Source organism: Amblyomma americanum, chromosome 4 (genome assembly GCF_052857255.1).
Source record: "Amblyomma americanum isolate KBUSLIRL-KWMA chromosome 4, ASM5285725v1, whole genome shotgun sequence".
In the NCBI taxonomy this organism is placed as follows: domain Eukaryota; kingdom Metazoa; phylum Arthropoda; class Arachnida; order Ixodida; family Ixodidae; genus Amblyomma; species Amblyomma americanum.
In genome coordinates this window covers 83,843,262-83,865,461 of record NC_135500.1, presented here as the reverse complement: position 1 = coordinate 83,865,461, position 22,200 = coordinate 83,843,262, and the positions used below count along the sequence as shown (strand labels likewise).

Genomic DNA, 22,200 nt, shown 5'->3' with positions numbered 1-22,200 from the left:
AACGTCGGCGCTCTTGGCGTACTCCGGAACGGGCGTCGAAAAGGGGCATGCATCTCCATGTTCCAGGCACTGGTTCACTTCCCCTCTCGAACCGACGACGGAGAGAAGTTCAAGCCGTGAAGAGGTTGGGGGGGGGGGGCGATTAAAGGACAACTTAAATCGCGGAGAAAAGTTCGGGAAACCTGAAAGAGCTTGAAGCCATGAACAAAAGAGTCACCGAGAGCCCCGCGATCCTCCCATTGTTCTAAACCGGACCCCTCTTCCGACGCGTACGCGAGCGCCCGTGCGCTGACGCCGATATCTCGCACGTTCAGATATCGGCGCCTCGCCGAGGCTCGCTGGCGTCTCCTGCAGTGCTCATGAGCAGACCGGTTTTGGCGTACGCCAAGACATGTCCATATACGCGGACGACACTGCTCTGTGGTGCTGGGGGCCACAGGGCGAGGCGCTACGCGTGCGGGAGTGCCTTCAGAGAGCGCTGACAGCAATTGACGCCTGCTTGCACGGCCTAGGTCTGTCGCTGAGCGCGGACAAATCGGTAGCGCGCGCGCCTTGCGCCACTGTCACTGGACGGGACACCGATTCTCTGGCGTACATCGGTGCGGTACCTTGGCCTGGACATCGACTGGCGCCTTTCCTTCCGCCCAGCTGCGACCAAGACCTGTTTGCAGATGAAGAGGGTCACCGCCGCCGTGCACAACTCACTGCTCGAGGCCAGGGCATCTCCCAGCAAGCCGCGCTGCGGCTGTACAACGCCGCAGCATTGGGGGCGGCACTCTACGCGTTGGCGCTCGTCTCTGTGCGCAAACCGTGCTGGAGAAAACTGGAGCTCCAGCACCGCAAGCCCCTGCGCGTGTGCATCGGCCTGCCGAAAAATTCCCAGTGCGCCGCAACACTGGCCGAGGCAGTAGCGCGGCCCCTGCAGCTCCAAGGAGCGCGCAGGGCACTGAATCACATCGACCGGCTCCATCGCGCACCGGACGGCGGCTCGCTCCTTCAGCGGATGCGCACGCAACCACGCTCACGATTGGGTGCGGCGCTGCAGGAATAGAGCGCCTCACAGAATCCCCCCCCCCCCCCAACGGCCCCTGCCCGCCCTGGGCCTGCTGCCTCGGAGATACAGCGAGAAATCGCCGGCATCGCGGGAAAGCGGAGCACACCCCAGTGCGCTGTGCAGCAGCTGACCAGAGCCGTCATACACGAGGAGCTTCAGGACCATCTCCTCGTGTACACCGACGGCTCAGTGGTTCGCGACAACTGCTCCCTCGCAGCGGCGGCTACCATACCCGCCCTGAGGCTGCACAGCCAGACACACACCACCTTCCTGGGCTCCTCCACCACAGCGGACCTCATGGGGATCCAGCTGGGATTGGACCTACTGCTCTCCATCGTCCATCCGCCACCCAGGAGTGCTCTGCTATGTGACTCCCGCACCGCGCCCTCGCCCGCCTGCAGTGCAACGACCGTAGTACCCCACTAGTGCGCGACATTCGCGCGAGCATCGAGTGCCTAGCGCAGAAAGGATGCGTTGTGCGTGCACAGTGGGTGCCCGGCCACTGCGGCATCGCTGGCAACGAGGAGGCCGACGAACTCGGGACCGCCGCACACCAACTACCGCCAAGTGATCTCCCCCTTGCGTTGGAGGACGTGCGTGCGGTCATCCATGAACATCTCCGAGGGCAGCACCCCGACCCACGCATCGCCGGAGGTGAGCGCATCGCCAGCATTAACGGCTGCCGCGCTCTTTCGTGCTCGCAACGCGCAATGATCCTCCGCGTGCGCATCGGCTGCGTGTGGCCCGGGGAACAACGGATGCGTCACGGACTCGCGACGATTGATGTGTGTGATGGATGCGGTGCAGTGGAAACACTAGAACACCTGCTCCTTCACTGTGCCGCGTTCGCTGACGCTCGTCGTGATATGCTCGCGGCCTATATATGGGAGCTGGGCATACTCCCAGACTCGCTCAAGACGCTATTATGGCCGCAGGGCAGTGCGTGCACGCGTGAGCGAACCATGGTGAGCCTCTGCGCATTTCTCGAAAAGACGAACTTGACGTCCCGTCTGTTTTGCGCCACGTAGTTACGCGCAGGGACCGAACGTTCCGCGTGCACTACCTAGGACGATTAACAGCTGGGCGCCCCACCCCAGCTGTTGTGTGCAAAGTGTTGTGCGCGTGTTTTTATTTTTTCCTTCTTGACTGTACATGCGCACAAACTGGACAACTTTATTGTTACCCTTTGTAAATAGTGTATATATGACAACTCCCTATGTCCTTCCTTGCTGTCTCGTCACATCTTTCATTTCAGTTCTTTATACTGCCTGCAATCCTTTATTTCCGCTGCCCCAGCTCAGGTGCCGCCGCCACAGTGATGGCAGATTCTGGGGTTAGCAATAATCTTTTAACTTCCATTTCTATTATTATTTTTTAGTAAACACTTACTACTACTACTACGCCAAGAGCGCCGACGCTGAGCGCGTACGCCTAGGAAGGGCCCTTGGAGTTGGCGCTTAACCTTCGAGGTGGCGCTCCCGTTGCTGCCTACGGTTCCCTCCGCACCCCCATGAGGGCGACTTTCCTCCTCGCCCAGCCGATGCTGTCCTGACGCCTGATGAGGAAGATGGGCCGCGTCGAAATGGAGGGGGAAACAGGTTCTCCACATCCCTCCCTTCTTAAATGTTGGCCTAGAGTTGAACTCATCCATGGATGCCCAGGACGAAGTGTCCACAAGCGCTGCGGTGACGACTGCAAGCGAGCTCGTACAGGCGGGGTGCCGGGATCAAGGATGAGCAGCAAGGTCACCGGGCACCCGTCCTTGTACCGCGGCAGGCATCCAAAACTAGCGTGTCGGAAGGGTGTTCGCGCTGACGCGCCTTTGTTGGAAGGTAGGGGGGTTGGCCCCCCATCTTGTAGCTGCTCCAAACGGCTTGCCGGAGACTCCGCAGCTCGATGACTCACGGCCGCAAGGCAACAGGCAGGACCCATACAATGAACATCAGTCCGGGGTAGCTTCTCTAGAACTCTGCGTAACGCTCCTATGATCTCCAAAAGTTTGAATCAAAGGTAATGGAGACCGCGCAAATTGACCATTTGTTAAAATGCGGAGCAATCCGACTGGCAAACAACTCTAATCGGCACCGCCCAAACGCTCGGTTCATTTGAACGTAGCTGGCTCTCTTCGGTTGAAGCACATTCGCGGTTCGCTTTCCGGCATGGTGGTGTTAAGCTCACTTGAACTGCATTAGCGTCTCTCTGGTTCAACGAAATTTTAAATCTGCTTCGCAGCTAAAATATATACCAAGTCCTTTGAACAAATTCAGCTTTGTGTTGTTGAGCGAGACTTCTAGGCTCTAGCGAGGTTAATATAAGCAAGCAAACCCGTTAGCCCGTTAACACGTGTTTGTGCCACGGTACAGTTATATCCTGCCAAAAGTGACAGTCAGCTCCTGAAGAGCCTCAAGCCTACTCTCTCTGACACTTGCCGGTGCTAACAAAGGGCCAAGGACAATAGCTAGAACACAACGCCACGAGGAGATACCTTTCTACCAAGGTGACCCTAATTCGCTCGCTGCCATACCAGCAACTTCTGAGCGAACGACGCCCACCGCTCCCCGCAGTGTCGGAGCGCCCCGGTGCTTTTCCTGCAAACACGGCTACGATGCAAGTCAGCTGATTAGGGCACCCGGCTCCCAGAACCAAAGAGACAGAACAGAGAATATTTACAAGTATGTGCAAGAAAAATCGGTCCACCCTTCAGGCTTCCGCATTCACTCGCTTCTGGCTTGCTGTTCTCTGTGTACGCCCAGGTCTCGCTCTCCATGTGCGGACCTTCATAGGTTCACCTTCCAAAGGTGCGCCGATGAAGTGCTCATCAAAAGCATAGCATGCACGGCAATTCTCTCATGTTGCTATTACGTTCATCTTAGTCTTGCTAGCAACTCCGAACTCGGGTCAGGCATAACGCTGTTCCAAATCGGGGCGGGCATTCCACGAACCGAACTGACTGTCGTCTTTTGTCCCATGAGCTTGCCCACGTTGGGCGCCATTGTGGAAATATGGGAGGACAGCCTTCCGCCACCGCCGCACTACCACTCCGCGTATGCAGCGTTTCCGCTCGCTAACCGCGGATGGGCTCGTGCTCGAGGGAACAAAGGGAAAGGACGACAAAGTGTGAACATTCATATGCTATTTATTACACTTGCAATTAATACACAGAGCAGGCCAGGCAGCTACAGAACATCAACAAGGCATTCCTCGGAAATAGAAGGCTAGGTAAGAAGGGCTTCGGACTTACCGGCTGGAGCAGGGACGCGACTTCGTAAGTATCGGCGGCGAACATTTGTATGCGCCGACAATGGTGGCCGGGTCTTCCCGTGCGCGCCACATTCTTGGGGCAAAGCCATCCCCGAGCATTTGATGGGGAAGGTGGCGAGAGCGCGCGTTTGCTGCGCTCGCTTCGCTGCCTGGAACCAGAAATCCAGCGGCAGGGCACAACAGATCCCCGTGCGCCTGCCGCGGAAGGTGACGAGAGCGTGCGTATCCAACCGCTCGTGACGCTGGCTGGATACCGAAGAGAACCTCTCCGGCTTCGCGGAATTTTGCGTAACTTTCGAGGTGGCGCTCCCGTCGCTGCGTCCAGTCCCTCCACCCCCCCCCCCCACCCCCATAATCAGGGAGACTTTCCTCCTCGCCCAGCCGGTGCTGTGCTGACGCCCGATGGGGAAGATGGACCGCGTCGAAATGGAGGGGGAAACAGGTTTTCCACAGTTTTTGGAAAAAAAAATAAAATCGCTGGATGTTTTTGTGTTTTTATTTCTGCGCAAAATCAATCGTTCTCGCCAAGTTTTGTGATTCACACGCTAAAGCGGTGATCACCGGTGAAAATTACTCGGGAGCCATCAGCAGCAACATAAGCAAACGACCTCACTTTCGCTGACCTCATGACTGATCACGATATTCAATGGTAAACAAGAAGTTATAGTTGATGCCTGCATAGCTCAGGCTCCGGCAAGCAATGTCTGGGCGCTGCTTTCAGGTGGCAACAGATGACTTTAAAAATATCTCCGAAAACGCTAAGGATAACACGGGTGAATTGCAGCTATGTAGCTTTCAAAGCAGCGTAGTTTTGACGCCACCACTGGCCCTTTAGGCGATTTTCACGATTTAGAGGGGGCGCCACAGTTTATGCGGTATGTAAGTGTTAATGAGGACTGCTTTTGCGGACAGCCTGGATGGAATCGCGCCTGTTTTAAAGGTAAGCGCCAAACACAAGCTTGTTTGACAACGGTGCGAACGCATATGAGCCAAACAATTGTTTTTCTCGGTGCTGTAAAGCGACAATTGGGAGAAAAAGCAGGAAATATTACCAGGAATTTGGAACAAGTACTTCTATTTTCATTGACTGCCACAAGTTCTCCTTTCGTTAAGTTCTCCTTTCGTTCGCTCACTGTTGCGCATGTGGGCTCACCAGGTCATAGGTGTAATCCTTGGCTATCTTGACCGGCAGGGGGACCGCCGAAAGAAGAGTGGGCGGCATTATGGTGCAGTTGTGCAAACCGCGGTCACCGAATGGGTAGTGGCCGTACACCACCAAGAAGTCCGGGTAGAATCCCAACTTCCTGCACGGAAATCACGACACAGGAATCCGTGCAAAGTTAGTTGCGGTAGTCCAACGACAGTAGTCCGTACTGCCATGGGGTGTTAGAACACGCAGTGAAAGAGGCTAAGTTTTAGATTTGTACCTTGCAGTTTAATTAGGCCGATGTCCCTGGCACGCCAAAAATCTCCCAATTTACCTTCTTTGTGTCACGGATCTCTCCGGAGAACACTCGGACCGAAAGAATGGACTAGGCGACGGGTGTACCCACACAAACGCACATTTAATACACCCTACGCGACACACACACTAGAACACAAACCTAACACAACACACAAAGGCTATGAATACACACGACCCGGGCACACTACTACCAGCGTCTACTACTAGCGTTCTACTATTCGTGGTCGGCGTTCATGCTCACGGTTGGTTCGGTGTGGCTGCGGCGTTGTATGGATCCCGTAAGCGGCGTCGAGGCGGCGTTCGCCGTGCTTGGGCTGGCGTCGCTGGCGGTGTTCGACGTGCTTGGGCTGGCGTTGCTGGCTGCGTCGTACAAGCTCCCAGTCCAAGCGCCCGTGGAGGTGATGCCGGTGTTGTTGGCTTTGTTGGCGGCGTCGCTGGCTGCGTCGTATAAGCTCCAGGTCCAAGCACCCGTGGAGATGATGCCGGTGTTGGCGTTGGAGGCACCACCCGGATGGGTGGCAACAGCGCTGGAGACACCCCTGGCCGTAGCAGGTGGTAGCGTCCTCTGTTGACTCCCCGGAACGGGCTCAGGCACGGCAGTAAGTCCACGATGCGTTGCCGTAGAACGCGAGCTCACCGGAGCAGTAGCCGGCGTCGCTCGCTTCCAGCCGATGTGTCCCTGACCCGCCGGAGCCTCCGCTTCTCTGCTGTTCCCCCCAGTGCCTCGCTCTCACTCGCCCTTTTATAGCCTCGGTGTTAGTCCACGTAAGCCTTCTCGTCGTCTTCTTCTCTTCTCCACCAATCATCCCTGTCCACCTCACCGACTGCTTCTCCACCAATCATCTCTCTCCACCAAAACGAATGCTTCTTCTTCCTCTTCTTTATTCTTCAGTTAATTTGCGTCGTCTTCTTCACACCCTTTTTCTTTAAAATTTAATTTAGGCTCCTTAATATATGTGGCACTTTGCAGCACACTGATCATTCAGCCCGACGAGAATGTCACAGTGCGGCCGCATTTATGTTAGACGTCCATGGCTGTGCACTGTCACCTTACTCAGCAGAAGATCAAAATTATTCTCGCTCATACCTCATGATTTTACTTTCATCTGGAAGACTTCTCAGAAGCGACTGCACAGTTTAAATGTCATACAATATCTCGTGCATTGCAACGGCGTCTGAGTGGCCGCTCTTGGCGCGTCATCAAATGAGATTGCCAAGCCGTGTTACCGCGTGGGGCTTGCGTAGCACCGTGATCGGGCCTGCCCACTCGAACGATTCAGAACTAGTTTCGGCGACGCTTTACACAGCTACGAAATCCACAAAGAAATGGCAAAGATGAGGCCACCTGGTGCAGTATTCTATAAGCCGTCCATTTCCCGTTGTCCATTTCGCGTCCATTTGGATATTTTCACGTAGTGGTGACAGCAGTCGAAGGAAGGATGAAGACGGACAAAAGCTCTAAAATAAAACTATTTATTGGGCTGACTTGCGCCCACAATGGACTGAATCACTCGGCGGCGGCGAAGCGACAAGCGCGCTCGGCGGTCGTCGAACAGGATCCCCGCCGCTGTCGGCCGTGTTCAATTTAAACCTTATAGCGAACTTCCGAGATAAAGCGCGCAAAGTTACTTGAACATTCCGGAACTACGTAGAATCAGCTCTGCCTGGCTGCGACCAACCGAGGTATATCTAGTGGCGTCTTGCGTCGCAAACAAAGCGATAAATTGGCGTGGCGGCAGATTTGAAGGAGGAACAAACACTGCAAAGATTCGCGGCATTACTCCCCTCTCAAAGAACCATCCATCCGAGGAATTAAAACAAATAATGCGACTAGCAACAAATAAAACGGATCGTGCGAAAATCAGCACAGAGTGTGGAAATGCACCGTCCTTTACCGCGCACATTAGGGCTTCAGACGGACGACATGGACAACTTCTGGTCGTATGTGGCGTCGCTGGGATGCAGTCATTGCGTCAGGGATGACTTCATAATCCAGTTCACCTAGCCGACGAAGAACCTTGTAAGGGCCCAAATAACGGCGCAAAAGCTTTTCACTCAATCCACAGCGGCGAATGGGCGTCCAAACCCAGACTTGGTCTCCTGGCTTGTATTCTGCGTTGAGTCTTCGTAGGTTGACGCGTCTGGCGTCGGTCCGCTGCTGACCTTTGATCCGTAATCGGGCAAGTCTTCGACCTTCTTCTGCGCGTTGAAGGTAGGCGGCAACGTCGACGTTCTCTTCTTCGGTAACGTTGGGCAGCATGGCGTCTAGCGTGGTCGTTGCCTCCCTGCCATGAACGAGCCTAAAAGGCGTCATCTGGGTGGTCTCCTGCACTGCGGTGTTGTAGGCGAAGAAGACGTAAGGCAGCATGGCGTCCCAGGTCTTGTGTTCAAGCATCGACATACATGGCGAGCATATCGGCGACGGCTTTGTTCAGGCGCTCGGTCAGCCCGTTGGTCTGCGGATTTTATGCAGTTGTCCTCCGGTGGCTTGTTTGGCTGTAACGCCGGATGGCTTGCGTTAGTTCCGCCGTGAATGCTGTTCCTCTGTCCGTGATGAGCACATCGGGGCGCCGTGTCGCAGAAGAATGCACTCCACGAAAAATTTGGCGACTTCTGCTGCTGTTTCGCTCGATAGGGCTTTTGCCTCGGCGTACATAGCGGCTCAGGTAGTCGTCGCTATCATGATCCACTTATTTCCAGATGTTGACTTTGGGAAAGGACCAAGCAAATCCATGCTGATTTGCTGAAAGGGCCATGAGGGGGATCAATGGGGTTCAGAAATCCTGCTGGTCGGGTGGGAGGGGTCTTTCGTCGCTGGCAATCTCGGCAGGTTTTCACATAATGTGCGACATCGGCAGACAGTCGCGGCCAGTAATACTTGTTATGAATGCGGTGGAGGGTGCGAGTAAACCCGAGATGTCCAGCTGACGACTCGTCGTGTGAAGCCTGTAGAACTTCTTCGCGGAGACAAGCAGGTACAACAAGGAGGTAGGCTGTTTTGTTCGCTGCGAAATTCTTTTTCATGAGGACATCATTCTGTAGTACACAGAAGGAAGAAAGTCCTCGCTTGAATGAGGCGGGGGGTGAAGAAACTGCCTTCCAAGTACTCGATGAGGCGTTATAGGTCAGGGCCCGAGCGTTGCTGCTGGGCAAAAGAGCTGGGGCTTATGGGTCACAGGAAGGCGTCCTCATCGTCGTACGGCGGCGGCGCATCCACAGTGTCTCGTGAGAGGCAATCGGCGTCAGAGTGCTTGCGTCCGGACTTGTAGACGACGGTGACGTCAAACTCCTGGAGGTGCAGACTCCATCGACCGAGTAGGCCAGAGGGGTCCTTCAAATTGGCAAGCGAGCACAGCGCGTGGTGAATGCTGACTACCTTCAACGGTCGGCCGTACAGGTAGGGGCGAAATTTCGAAGTAGCCCAGGTGATGGCAAGGCACTCCTTCTCAGTTGTCGAATAGTTAGCCTCGGCTTTGGAAAGGGAACGGCTAGCCTATGCGATGACTTTCTCCAGCCCGTCGATTCTTTGAACGACGACGGCGTCTAGGCCCACGCTGCTTGCGTCGGTATGAACTTCAGTATCGGCGGTTTCATCAAAATGCGCGAGGATCGGTGGGGACTGTAAACGATGCTGAAGTTCTTTGAAGGCTTCTGCTTGCGAGGCTTTCCATTTAAATGGCACGTCTGCTTTCGTCAGTTTTGTCAGGGGCTCGGCGATGCGCGAAAAGTTTTTCACAAATCGTCGGTAATATGCGCACAGTTTGAGGAATCTGCGTACCGCTTTCTTATTGGCCGGCGGTGGAAACTCTTCAACAGCAGCTTTTTTCTGAGGGTCTGGGCGTACTCCTTCATTGCTAGCGATGTGACGTAGCAACAGCAGCTCTTCATAGGCAAAGTGGCACTTCACTGCTTTCTAGGTTAGGCCAGACGAGTTGATGCCGTCTAGTACTCTTCGACGTCTTTTGAAGTGCTCTTCGAAGTTCGAGGCGAAAACAACGACGTCATCTAAATATACCAGACAAATTTGCCACTTCAGGCCTGCCAGTACTCTATCCATTACTCGCTGAAACATCGCTGGTGCGGAACAGAGAAACTCAAAGAGCCCATCGAGGAGTGATGAATGCTGTCTTCTCGCGATTTCTTTCATCGACCTCAATTTGCCAGTAGCCGCTCTTTAGGTCCATCGATGAGAAATACTTGGCGTTGCAGAGCTGGTCCAGTGTGTCGTCGATGTGGGGGAGGTGGTTGACGTCCTTCTTTGTTATGTTGTTCAGGCGGCGGTAATCAACAGAGAATCGAAGTGCGCCGTCTTTCTTTCTGCCTAGAACAACCGGTGCCGCCCATGGGCTGTTTGATGGCTGGATACGTCGTCGCAAAACATTCTTCCACTTGGTCCCGGATGGCATGTCGTTCTCGCGGTGACACACGGTATGGGCTTTGAGGGAGAGGTCGGTCGTGTTGGTCCGTTATAATACGATGCTTGGCAATTGGCGTTTGTCGCACCTTCGGCGATGTCGAAAAACATTCACTGTAGCTTTGAAGCAAATTGCGGATCTGGTCTCGTCTGTTCCGGGGCAGAGCTGGGTTGATGTCGAAAGGGGTTGAGTTCCCTTGGTCAGGCGAATCTTCTGCGGAGGGATCGGAGAGGGCGAAGGAATCTCGTACGTCGGATATTTCGTCGAGGAAAGCAATCGTCGTTCCTCTGTTAATGCGCAAGTATTCTCTGAAGTTAGCAGTACTTCGGCATGGCCATTGAGGAAATGTGCGATGCCTCTTGCGATGCTGATTCCTCGGTCTAGAAGCAACTGCATGTTCCCCTCGATGATTGCTTCAGAGTTAATGGCTTTCGTGGCGCCTACGGTCACGGTAACGCTTGAACGGGGTGGGACGCTCACTTCTTCCTCCAGGACACTCAGGGCAACGTGATTTTTCAGAGTTTTCATGGAAGAGATGGCCTCTTCCGTCAAAAGCGTGATCAGCTTGAATCGCAGGTTGATGATCGCCTCATGCTCATTAAGGAAATCTATGCCCAAGATCACTTCGCGGGAGCATTGCGGTAGCGCAACAAAGGACGCAGGATAGGTATGTCTTTTGACAGCCATTCGCGCTGTGCATCGCCCTGATGGCGTAATGAGGTGGCCGCCTGGGGTGCGAATTGTTGGGCCGTCCCAAGCGGTCGTCACTTTCCTCAGCTGCGCAGCGAATGTTTCATTTATCACAGAGGAATAGGTTCCTGTGTCGACCAGAGCGGTAACTTTCCGGTTGTCGATAGACACTTCTAAGTCTGAGGTCCTGGCTCTTGCATTGCATGTTGCTCTCGGCGTCGGGCCACGGCTTCGTCGCGTATGCGAAACGCGGGTGGGGCGGGTCGTCGAAGCTTTTCTGTGAGGCGGCGTAGTTTTGAACGGGGTTGTCATTTTGTGCGGCGTCGGTACAGCGAGTGTAGCGTCTTCATGCGGCGTAGCGGGTGCAGCGTCTTCATGTGGCGTGGTCGGTGAAGGATTGGCGGCGTTTCGCTCGTGAGCAACCTCACCTCCACAGGTTGCTCCAGAGGATGCTGTCTTTAGTTTCCCCTACGGGGGCGGGGAGACATTCCTCGTACCGCGGCTGCGTAGCTGCGGCGTGGCGACGCAAAGCGCGAGGTTGACGGCGATGTTGAGCGCGAAAAGCGCTTCGGCGTGTACTCCTCTTATGGAGGAAAAACGCTAAGGCGCCCGTGTGCTGTGCGATGTCAGTGCACGTTAAATATCCCCAGGTGGTCGAAATTATTCCGGAGCCCTCCACTACGGCACCTCTTTCTTCCTTTCTTCTTTCACTCCCTCCTTTATTCCTTCCCTTGCGGCACGGTTCAGGTGTCCAACGATATATGAGACAGATACTGCGCCATTTCCTTTCCCCCAAAAACCAATTATTATTATTATTTATTACTCCTCTAGACGCAGGTACTTGTCGATTTGCTGCGAGCGCTGGCCGAAGCGTGGTCGTGGGGCGTCAACGGCAAATCCTCGAAGACCGATACGTCGGTACGGTATAGTGAACTAGAATACCGTATTACTGTATTAGAATACCAGTATTCTAGTTCACTATAGGTCCCGGCAGTGACGAAGAATATGGCCGGCCTCACCGCGATGGAAGCACAACGGCCGCTGGTCGGAAGTCCTCCAGGCGTCGCATTTCCGAGGGCTTGAGCGTCGCTCATAGGCTGTGCGGGCGGGGGCAGGGAGGCGGCGTTCGGGAACAAGTTCATGTCGGAGAGGATGCAGGGGTTGTAGTTGGGGCTGAGGAGTCCTTGCTGCAGCGGCGTAGGTCACGGCCTGGAATTCTATGGCCGTCGGGTTGGCAGGTGCCTGTTGCAGTTCTTCCCGTACCACGTCCATGAGAGTCGCTGCTTGCGGCTGTGGGGAGGATGGCAGCAATTGGCGTAGCTCCTCGCTGACGATTTCGCGGATCACTTCCCGAAAGTTGTCGCTGGTGGTGGTCGTCGTGTCCGTACGGTTTGCACATTCAGGAGAAGGGCGGTTGTACTGGCCATCGTGGACGTCGAGGGTCTTCTCGACCGCACAGACTTCTTGCATGTATTTCTCAAATATCTTTGGTGGCTGGCGGACGAGGTTTCCAAAGAGTTGTTCCTTTACGCCGCGCGTTAAAAACTTAAATTTTTTTCCCTAGGTTATCTGGGGGTCAGCGCGGCGAAGGAGGCGCCTCATTTCTTCCACGTAACCGCGGACGGGCTCATTCGGTAGCTGGATCCTGAACTCGAGAAGTCGTTCGACTCTTTCTTCACGACACTTTTGAATACCTTCAAGAGTTCCTTCTTGAATAGCTCCCACGTCGTGAGGGAAGACTCGTGGTTTTCATACCACCCAGTGCGAAAAAGAGGTGCTGGAGTTTAGCCGCATCATCCCAATCGATGAATGATGCCATGCGCTCATATTAGTCCAACCATTCTTCGGGGTCTTCGCCTAGGGATCCATTGAAAGTTGGCGGCGCCTGCGGCTGGTGCACTATGATCGGGGTCGAGATCAGGCAGACACGTGCGTTGCGTGCGGAGAGGAGGAGGAAACGGCTGAACACTTGATACTTTTCTGTAAAGGACTTCACCCTACAGTGGAAAGCAGCGGGGCTGATTTATCTAAGGCATTGTGGTTTAAGGACAGTGAAGGAAAAGTAGATTTTAAGCGGGTAGAAGTAACCAAGCTAAAGGTTATCTGATTGGTGGCTAAAATGAAGACGAGAGTAAAATTTCATAAGTAATGGCTTGGCGGCTTGAGCCAGCGCCCGATTTAAAGGGTTCAGCCGTATCCGTCCGTCCGTCCGTCCGTCCGTCCGTCCGTCCGTCCGTCCATCCATCCATCCATCCATCCATCCATCCATCCATCCATCCATCCATCCATCCATCCATCCATCCATCCATCCATCCATCCATCCATCCATCCATCCATCCATCCATCCAGTCGCAAAGCGACGAAGACGGACAAAAGTTCTAAAACTGCTTCTTGGCCTGACTTTAGCCCATAATGGACTGAATCACTCGGCGGCGGAGAATCGACAAGCGTGCTCGGCGGTCGTCGAACTGAATGGCCGCCCCTGTCGGTCGTGCTCAATTTAAAGCTGATAGCGGACTTTCGAGGGAAAGCGTGGAAAGGTACCAGTTCATTCCGGAACAACGTAGAATCAGCTCTGCCTGGCTGCGGTCAACCGACGTAAATCTAGTCGCGTGTTGCGTCGCAAACAAAGCGATAAAGTGGCGTGGCGGCAGATTTGAAGAAGGAAGAAACAGTGCAAATATTCGCGGCAATATACACGCTGCTTTCAAGCGCCTGTTGGAAGCTACCCGGCCGTTGGGTTGTTGGCGACCGGACCTCCTCAGTGGCTGCGTATCGCAGCCAATGGCAGCCAATAGTGAAGTTCGCTCGCCAACCAACCAATAGCCGGGTAGCTTCTTACAAACACTCGAGAGCGGCCAGTATACCTGAGTGGCCAATAATAGAGGACCAAATGGTCACGAAACAGAAAATAAAAATGGACAGCTTATATAATACCACCCCTGAATTACTAAAAACCACGCGGGAAACATCGCTGAACGCGCGAACATCTCGACCTGTCCGAAGAAATTTCTTTCAGTTTATCATCATAACTAACACCTGAAATGTCGAACTCATGGGGCGTGCCGGAAGACTGAGATGTCAATGCAGGAAATTACACTAACGGCAGAAACCAAAAATCCTATATAGTAAACAATGTCTGAGGCAAAGAAATGATTTGTTTATGGCTTATAGGGTTTAGCGTCCCAAAGCTACTCAGGCTATGATGGACTCCGTACTGGAGGGATCCAGATAATTTCGACCACCTGGGGTTCTTTAACCTCCACCGACATCAGACAATACAAGGGTCTCTAGCATTTCGCCTCAATCGAAATGCGACCGCCCCGGCCGAGATCGAACCCGCGTCTTTCAGGGCAGCAGCCGAGCACCGCTCATCCACCGCGGCGGCACACCGAAATGTGGCAGAGCGATGTCGAAAGTCAGATACAATAACGCAGTCGCTGTCAAATAAGTTTTGCACCTTTTATTGGTTGGCATAGTCATATGCCTGGCTTTTTTACCTCTACCTCAAACCTACGACCACGCTCATCATGACTCCTTGACTACGCAGCCTACGTAACTGACCTTCCCTCGTCAACCAGGGAGACGGCGGGGTCTCTTCCCGGAAATGGCCCGGCAAGCACTGTGACCGAGGAGTGGCCGTTCTGCGAGGCGAGATCCCGCAGCAGCTGCAAGATGAAAAAAAACACAAGATGATGACAGTTACCATGTTGTGGAAAGTTCCTCTGATGCGCTAAACTTCAGCGAAACGTGGATTCCATCCAGTGCTGGTGCTCAAAATGGCAAATGTCATTGAACGCTACAAAATGCCAATTTATCTCTTTCACTCGAAAGCGTCCCCCATTAAAAACAAGTTGCTCATTACATACTGTTTCCTTGCAAAAAGTACTTGAATATAAGTATCTCGACGTTTATTTTACATCTAACCTAACGTGGACGAGGCAAGTTGAATATATTGCACCAAATCCTGCAGAATGCTTAATTTCTTAAAACGAAATCTCAATAAAGCACTGTCTGACGTCAAACAACTCTTGTATTTCGCTTACATACTACCAATTCTTGAATATGCCTGCCCTCTATGGGATCCTCAGTTTGCTTACATGTGTGACATGATCGAGCGCGTCCAGAATAATGTTGCGAGATTTGTGTCCCATAATTACAGCTTTTTAATTAGTGTCCCATCTTTTAAAAACCACCTTGGTTGGGGATCTTTAGCTAACCGTAGGAAACTTTTTAGGTGGCAAATCATGTATCGCATCTATTTTGGAATGCTGAGCATTGGCAAAGACCGGTACCTGCTTCAACCTCACTTTTTTCTAGACGACCTGATCATCAGTGGAAGATCCGAGAGATTAAATGTAGAACAGATATTTACAGATATTACAGATATTTACAGGCATTTACAAAACTTTGGTCTTTCCACGGACGATCAATGAGTGGAACAGGCTGCCAGCCGGCGTCATTGAATGGTGCAAGTGAGGAGGGTTGCGAAATAAGGATGCGGTGCGACTCGCCCATGCCTTCGTAACTAGTCGAGTACTGTACTCGACTCCTTACCTCTGCTTAAGGAAACATGACGAAGATTGCTTTGAGGTTGTACTCCACAAAAGTTTCAAGAGAGCCCCCGAACTCCCGACCTCCACTTCCAAAGCGCGATCACTCGCGTTGGGGGTGGTGAACACCTATCGGGAATTTCGCGAGGCGCATCTCATTAACCAACACACGCGTCTCGCCCAGAAAGTGTCCGGTCGCCGCCTCTTCGACCGGTTACATATCAAACATGACCACCATACGATGGAACGGGTTCGAGTGCCCTAACTGTGGAGACGCGCCCTCTACGTTCGACCCCTTCCGACTAAGATGAACAAAGAGGACCATCACCAGGCGCGGGCGGATGCCCTGCACCGCCACTATGGCTCAACGAAACACGTATTCTACGTCGACATTGCAGGCTCCTACCACTCCAAGGGGGGAATGGTACATGGCTGCAGTCATACTCGAAGGAAAAAGGTGGACGCCCTCTCGTTCAGAGCGCCCAGTTCAACTTATGTCGAGGAGGTAGCGATCGACCTCGCAGCCTCCCATCCCGACTCTAAATTCATCCTCACACACTCTCGCGGAGCTTGTCGCAACTTTGAGTTCGGTTGGGTCACTCCACTTGCTCACCAAATTCTTCGCCACAGTACTCGTGACTGCGATCCCACTCATCGCTAAATCACATGGTTCCTCAGCCACCAAGGCATGCCAGGTAACGAAACCGCCCATGAGGCAGCCTGCGCACTCACTTACCAGGCAACAGGTGTTCCTTGGGAGGACCTTAACCCAGATAACAACCCTCTTCTTTATTTTTAAAATATAACTGAGCACTATAATGCCGAACACCTGCGCTTCCTGGTTCCTATGAAGGGACTGGATAAAGCTGGATGACGAACTCTCCTTAGGCTCTTTACAAAAGCCCTGCTGTGCCCGGCGGTTCTTAAGCACTTTGATTCTTCTTTTCACGGCCGCTGCTCATTATATGGGGAGGTGGCCGACACCTTTCACATGGTTTGGGCATGCAGGAAAAATCCTTCTCTCCCCCCATCACCCCTCCCCTACCCGAGAGGACTGGGAGGCGGCTCTGTTCGGCTGCCAGGAACTATCTGCCCAACAGGCCCTGGTTCGGCGGACCTGCGCAGCGGTCAGGACAAACGGGGTCACGGAATGAGGGACTCCGCCTTGTATTGTAAGGGCCGAGACCCATTAGGGGCCTCTCGCCGAGCATCTTTCTGTGTATATATATATAGAAATAAATTCTTTCTACCACCACCACCACGGAAGGTCAATTCCGCGCATTCTTATCTGATGTGTGACGTGGCGCGCAGTTCTCTTGCGCGTGTCATTTCATTTCAGTAGTGTCATTGTATTTATGGAGCGCGGTTGTCCTCCTTCAGTGCATGCATTTCCTCATCTATTATTAGTTGTGTCATTCTATTTTTGTTATCCTGCGTACTTCGGCCAAACGAGCAGAAATTATTGTCCCCCCCCCCCTGCAATAAATGCCTTCGGGCGTTGCAGGTCTCTGTAATAAACAACTAAGAAGGCGAATGAAAACAACTTTATTAGACGAAAAAAATCTTCCAGGGTGGTCCCTTACTGGTCCAGGAGTCCACGGGCTTGAGCATCACATAAAGCCCGATTCACCAGCCATTTCTACCCGGCCCGCTGAGCGGTCCGTAAAGCAGCCTCCCAGGAAAAATAAGTGGGATAGGGGAGGGGGTACTGTCTGTGGGGAAGGACATTCTTACAGGTAGTGAAAAAGTGTGGATTTTGGCAAGCCACAGATGTTACAATGAGGAGGGAAGCTGGGCTGAAAGCATGAGAGAAGGTAAGGTGAAATAAAACAGCCCGTCAGTAATTGTCGCCCTGTGGCAATGAATTTTGTACAGAAAAACGGCTGACGGTTTAGCATTGGTAAAAACGAAATATTTTGCGAAAGGTTGTTCTTGATATTTTGAAGGATGACACCAAGGCCACGTACCTCAAAGCGCTATTAAGGCGTACACTGACCTAGGAAGCCTGTTATGCGCGAGGATGGGATGTGGTTTGCTGGCTCTACGGGGCTGTTATCTAGCAGCTCTAACCAATGTGGCGAAGGCTCTTTGTCACCGGGTGTATCTATTGCTAAACCGTCGTCATCGCTACAGATGGCGCGGTTGTTGCGACACTCATCTTGTCTTTGAATTTTTCCTCTCACATCTCTTTTAACTCTCCTACTGTCTGCTCGTGGCAGCGATTGTGACTCAGCTTGAGCCAGTCGGCAGGCTCGTGCCCTTTTCATTCTTCCTTCAATCGCAACAACAATAATCATGCGCCTTTCCTTTTCTCAAAATCAACGGAGTGTTAAATCTTGAGCTTGTCTTGAGAAAAGGAAATGCGCATAAATTGCTGAATTTGTAGGTGGACGCCAACGCCTACTCAAAGCGCAATTCAAGCGCCCACTGACCGAGTGCCCCAATTACACTTGCTACGGACAGGCATCGCGCAGATCGATCACCGCTGAAACCCGGGGATTAAAGCTAGACGTGTTTTCGCACTAAAACTTCTGTAAGGAACAGTGTGCTTTATTTAATTTCCCACGATTAAGAGGGGAACGTCGCTGACCGCACTGACTCGGCACAGTGCGTAGAGAGTCATTGAAAAGTGCATAGCGTTGCACGCGTCCCCTTCCGTAAATGACGTTATTGTTGCAACTGAAGGAATAATGAAAAGGAAAGTGCGCGGCCCTGCCCCTGGTTCAAGCTGAGCCACAATAGCTGCCACGTGCAGAGAGTAGGAGAGTTAAGAGATGTGAGAGGAAAGATTGCAAGACAAGACGCGCGTCGAAACAACCACGTCATTTGAGCATGATATAACACAGCGTTTTCTATGAAGACGTTGCGGGCCGACATCATTCCACGGGAAGATGGTACACGGCCGCAGTCGTTCACGAGGGAAGACAGGTGAACGGCCTCACTTTTAAGGCACTTAGCGCAACCCACGCGCAGGAGGCAGCAATCGCACTAGCCGCCTCCCACGCTCAATCTAAATTCATCATATCCGACTCGCGAGGGGCATACCAGAATTATGAACTGGGCTGGATAACGCCAACAGCGCAACAAATACTTCGGAGATCAGCTCGGGATCAGGACCCCACGACCCGATTTCTCATTTGGACTCCAGGCCACCAGGGCCTACCAGCGAATGAGGCCGCCAACTCGGTCGCCCGCGCAGCCACTAACCGGACCCCGATGTAGACCCTACCGATCTGGGCCAGAACACCTATCCTCTGTTACTTTCAAAGATATCTCCACTTATCACCGGGACTCGCACCGTCAGTACCCGGCTCCTCTCGAGGGGCTAGGGAAACCGGACGAGAGAATGCTGCTTAGGCTTTTTAATAACACTCTACTGTGCCCGGCAGTGCTCAAACATTTCGACACTTCTTTCTATGGCCTCTGCTCTCTCTGTGGGAAGGTGGCGGATACGTTCCACATGGTCTGCGCATGTCAACACAATCCTTCTCTTCCGCCCCTAACCCCTTCCCCTACCCGAGAGGACTGGGAGGCGGCCCTGCTCAGCTGCCTGGACCTACCGGCCCAACAAGCCCTAGTTCAGCTAGCTCGAGTGGAGCCTGTTGTGCTCGCGCTCCCTTCCTGCTGTTGAGTTTGGCGAATTTGGACATGGGGAGGATTCCCTGAAAACCACCGCGAAGGTGAATGAGCCCACTGGAAGAAACGTGGCTGCAGGAACATCGGGTGCAGCGACGATAATAGCGTCCCCGCGTGTTCGAACAGGCCATCGGGAGCAGCGACGATAATAGAGTCCCCACGTGTTCGAAAAGGTCATCAGAGGACGAAGTACAAGATCAGTGTTGTCCTTTTCAGTCACGCTGGGGTTGAACAATTGCCCGAGTGCCGCGCCTTCGAAAGAGGTTCCGCGTTCCGGTCATCAGTACAGGATCTTTCAACCCCTGCTGGGAGACAGCCCGCATTCCTGTGTCACGCAGGCGCCTTCCGGTTCCACATGGGCGCAGTCCGGACCCACATGCGCTCCCACCTGGAGGCCGCGTGGACGACAACGTGACCGGGTCCTGTTCCCTTTCCCTCGACCGATCTGCGAGATAACATCCGGACCGCCCTGCCATGGGTGGTACCATCAGTGCCATCGTGTGATTGGACATCCGTCTTCGAACTGTATTCCCCAGCTAGGGATCTGGGGAACACGAAGAGTGTTTAACGAGCTGCTGGTTTGGTGCCAGCGGAGCGCCCCCCCTCTTGAGAGATACCCTTTACTGGGAGAGACTCCCGAATGTTAAGCTCTCTTTACTGAGAAGCACTCTCAGTTGCCCTTACTTGTACATTATGTAAATAGTCTTTGAATAAAGTTTTTCCTGTTTTCTTTCTCGTCTCTTCTCCGGCCCAGTCACGCTACCTGAATCCCAACAACTGGTGGCAGCGGTGGGATGTCCACGTGAAGTTACCGGCTCCAACGCACCTCGGCAGCTACGGGACTGACGGGCGTCAGCTATACCTTGGCAGGGTGAGTGCCCAATGTTTTCCGTTCATTTCGCCAGACCATACTAGCACAGGCAGATGCTAGGTGCGGATTCCTGTTGTCTGGGAAATTGATTTAGGGAAACTGTTCTGTTCACTTCGAGCTAGGGGGCTTTCTTTTAGGGGGCTTTCTAACGCATGGTTGAACTCACGATGGAGAAGTTAAAGTGCAAGAGCTGCTCGAAATTTTCCAGGAACTGGAGATTTCGCTACGTTCTGCGAAAAGAAAAAAGAAATTCTCGAGGCTATGCGGCAGGAGGAGGTGACTGCTGAGGAGGTCGATGAGGCTTTGGAAACGATTGGTGGACGCAATGAAGAGCAGAAAAGACGGGAGTTGTGCGAGCAGAACGAAAAAGAAGAGCTTCGGTTGGCTCAAGAAAGACGGGTGTCGTTCGAGCAGAAAGAAAAAGAAGACCTTCGGTTTTCTCAAGAGGGACGCGAGGTCCGTGAGACAGAGGAAAAAGCGAGAAAACATGCTCGAAAAAGGAAGTAGCTCGAAATCGCGTCGAACGGAGGGAATATGGCGCGTCTTAGCCCTGTAGCTTCGGTAGAGGAGCAAGGGAGGCAGAGATAGCAGGATCTCGTCTCACCGCGTGGGAGGCGATATTGCACTCTTTTTGGTAAATTTCGAACGCGCATGCGGGAAGGTGCACATCGACAAGAGCGCTTGATCGGAGAAGTTAGTTCCTCTCCTTCAGTGCGAGGCGGCCGAAGTGGTGGCTCGCCTCTCACGGGAAGAGTGTAATGACTACGAGAAGGTAAAGAGCGCACTGCTTAGAAAGTACCGGCTTTCAGCTGAAGCCTTTAGGCAGCGATTCAGGCAGGCAAAGAAAGGCGGAGAGTCGCATACTGACTTCGCGTACCGGCTTAAAGTCAACTTAAACGAGCGGCTTAAGACAGCCGAGATGCACGGAAGTCATGGCAAGGTACTGGAGTGCATCCCACTAGAGCAGTACTATAGCGCGATTCCAGAAGATCTGAGGATATGGCTGCAAGGTAGGCTAACAGATATACACCTAGACAAAGCGGCGCAGCTCGCAGATGAGTGTTACGTTCGCCGAAACCTCCAAAGCAACGCAGGGTACGATAACAGGTTAGAAAAGGGAGAAACCTATTAAAGAGAATCCCCAACCGAAGGGTGCCACCAGCACGCCGGCATCACCGAGCAGAGGATGCGGGATCAAAAGGAGGTGGTAGCGAAAAAAAGATTCAGTCACCCAAATCTGCCGATTCGCCGAAACAGCAGGCACTTGGAGCCCGCGCGTTTGAAGCGCGAAAGCCCATTGTCTGCTATAATTGCAACAAGGAGGCTCACATCTCATTGAACTGCAAACAGCAAAAGATGGCGTTCGCGTGCATGCGAGAGTTGGAATAAAACCTTAAATTGCTAGAGCCATACATGCGGGACGTGGTAATAAACGGCAAGAAATTCAGAGCACTGCGGGATTCAGCGGCTACCATGGATGTTGCTCACCCGTCCTGTGTTTCCTCCACGGACTACACCGGCGAATGCGCCTGGATTAAGCAGGTCGCCGAAGAACAGAGTGCATGCTTGCCTATAGCGAAGGTGACTCTAGAGGGGACTTTGGCAGGCTAGACACAGAAGCGGCAGTCAGCGCAAACTTGCCGACACACTTGCCCTACCTGTTTTCAAACAAATCCGAGCAGCTGCTGAAAGAGAAATGTCTCTCTTTCACCTCGGGCTTGGATTGCATGGCCCTAACACGTTCTCGAGCGCGAGAGCTCGCAATGAAACTTGACTGCGCTCCGACAAATGAGCAGGTACCGAAACATTCTCCCGACCAGCCGGGGGATTCTTGCAGGAAAACTGATCCGTCTAAACAGCATGAGCATGACCATGAAGGTGTTCCCGAACCAGCGGTATCTCATGAAATCCAAGGAACTGCCGATTCCATAGAGAATGGGGCAACAGGATCCAACGCTAAGGATTCGACATTAACACCTGCTTCGACTTGTTGGGAGGAGTTGACTAAGGTTGATAGGAAAGCACTCATTGCAGAGCAGAAAAGCGACCCATCGTTAAGAGCTCTAAGCAATAATGTGACAGAGGGTGTCGCCAGAAAGAACATCAGCTTTCATGAAACATCAGGCCTTCAGTACCGGAAATACTGCGACTCAAAGGGACGCGCATTTGAGCAACTCCTGGTGCCTGAGAATTACCGGCGGCAGCTTCTAGAGCTCGCACACGGAAATGCATGGGCGGGCCACCTGGGTATAAAG

At 53.0% G+C, this 22,200-nt stretch overlaps 1 protein-coding gene across 1 annotated transcript in view; it reads right to left on the bottom strand.

The window, feature by feature from the left end:
- The window catches only part of LOC144128104 (uncharacterized), a 111,600-nt gene that overhangs the window by 32,457 nt on the left and 56,943 nt on the right, over positions 1–22,200 (bottom strand). Inside the window, exons 5-6 of the mRNA XM_077661185.1 lie at positions 14,450–14,553; positions 5,469–5,619 (exon numbers count right to left, since the gene is read on the bottom strand). Of these exons, the coding sequence (XP_077517311.1) occupies positions 5,469–5,619; positions 14,450–14,553 (255 nt within the window). The remainder of the gene's footprint in view (positions 1–5,468; positions 5,620–14,449; positions 14,554–22,200) is intronic.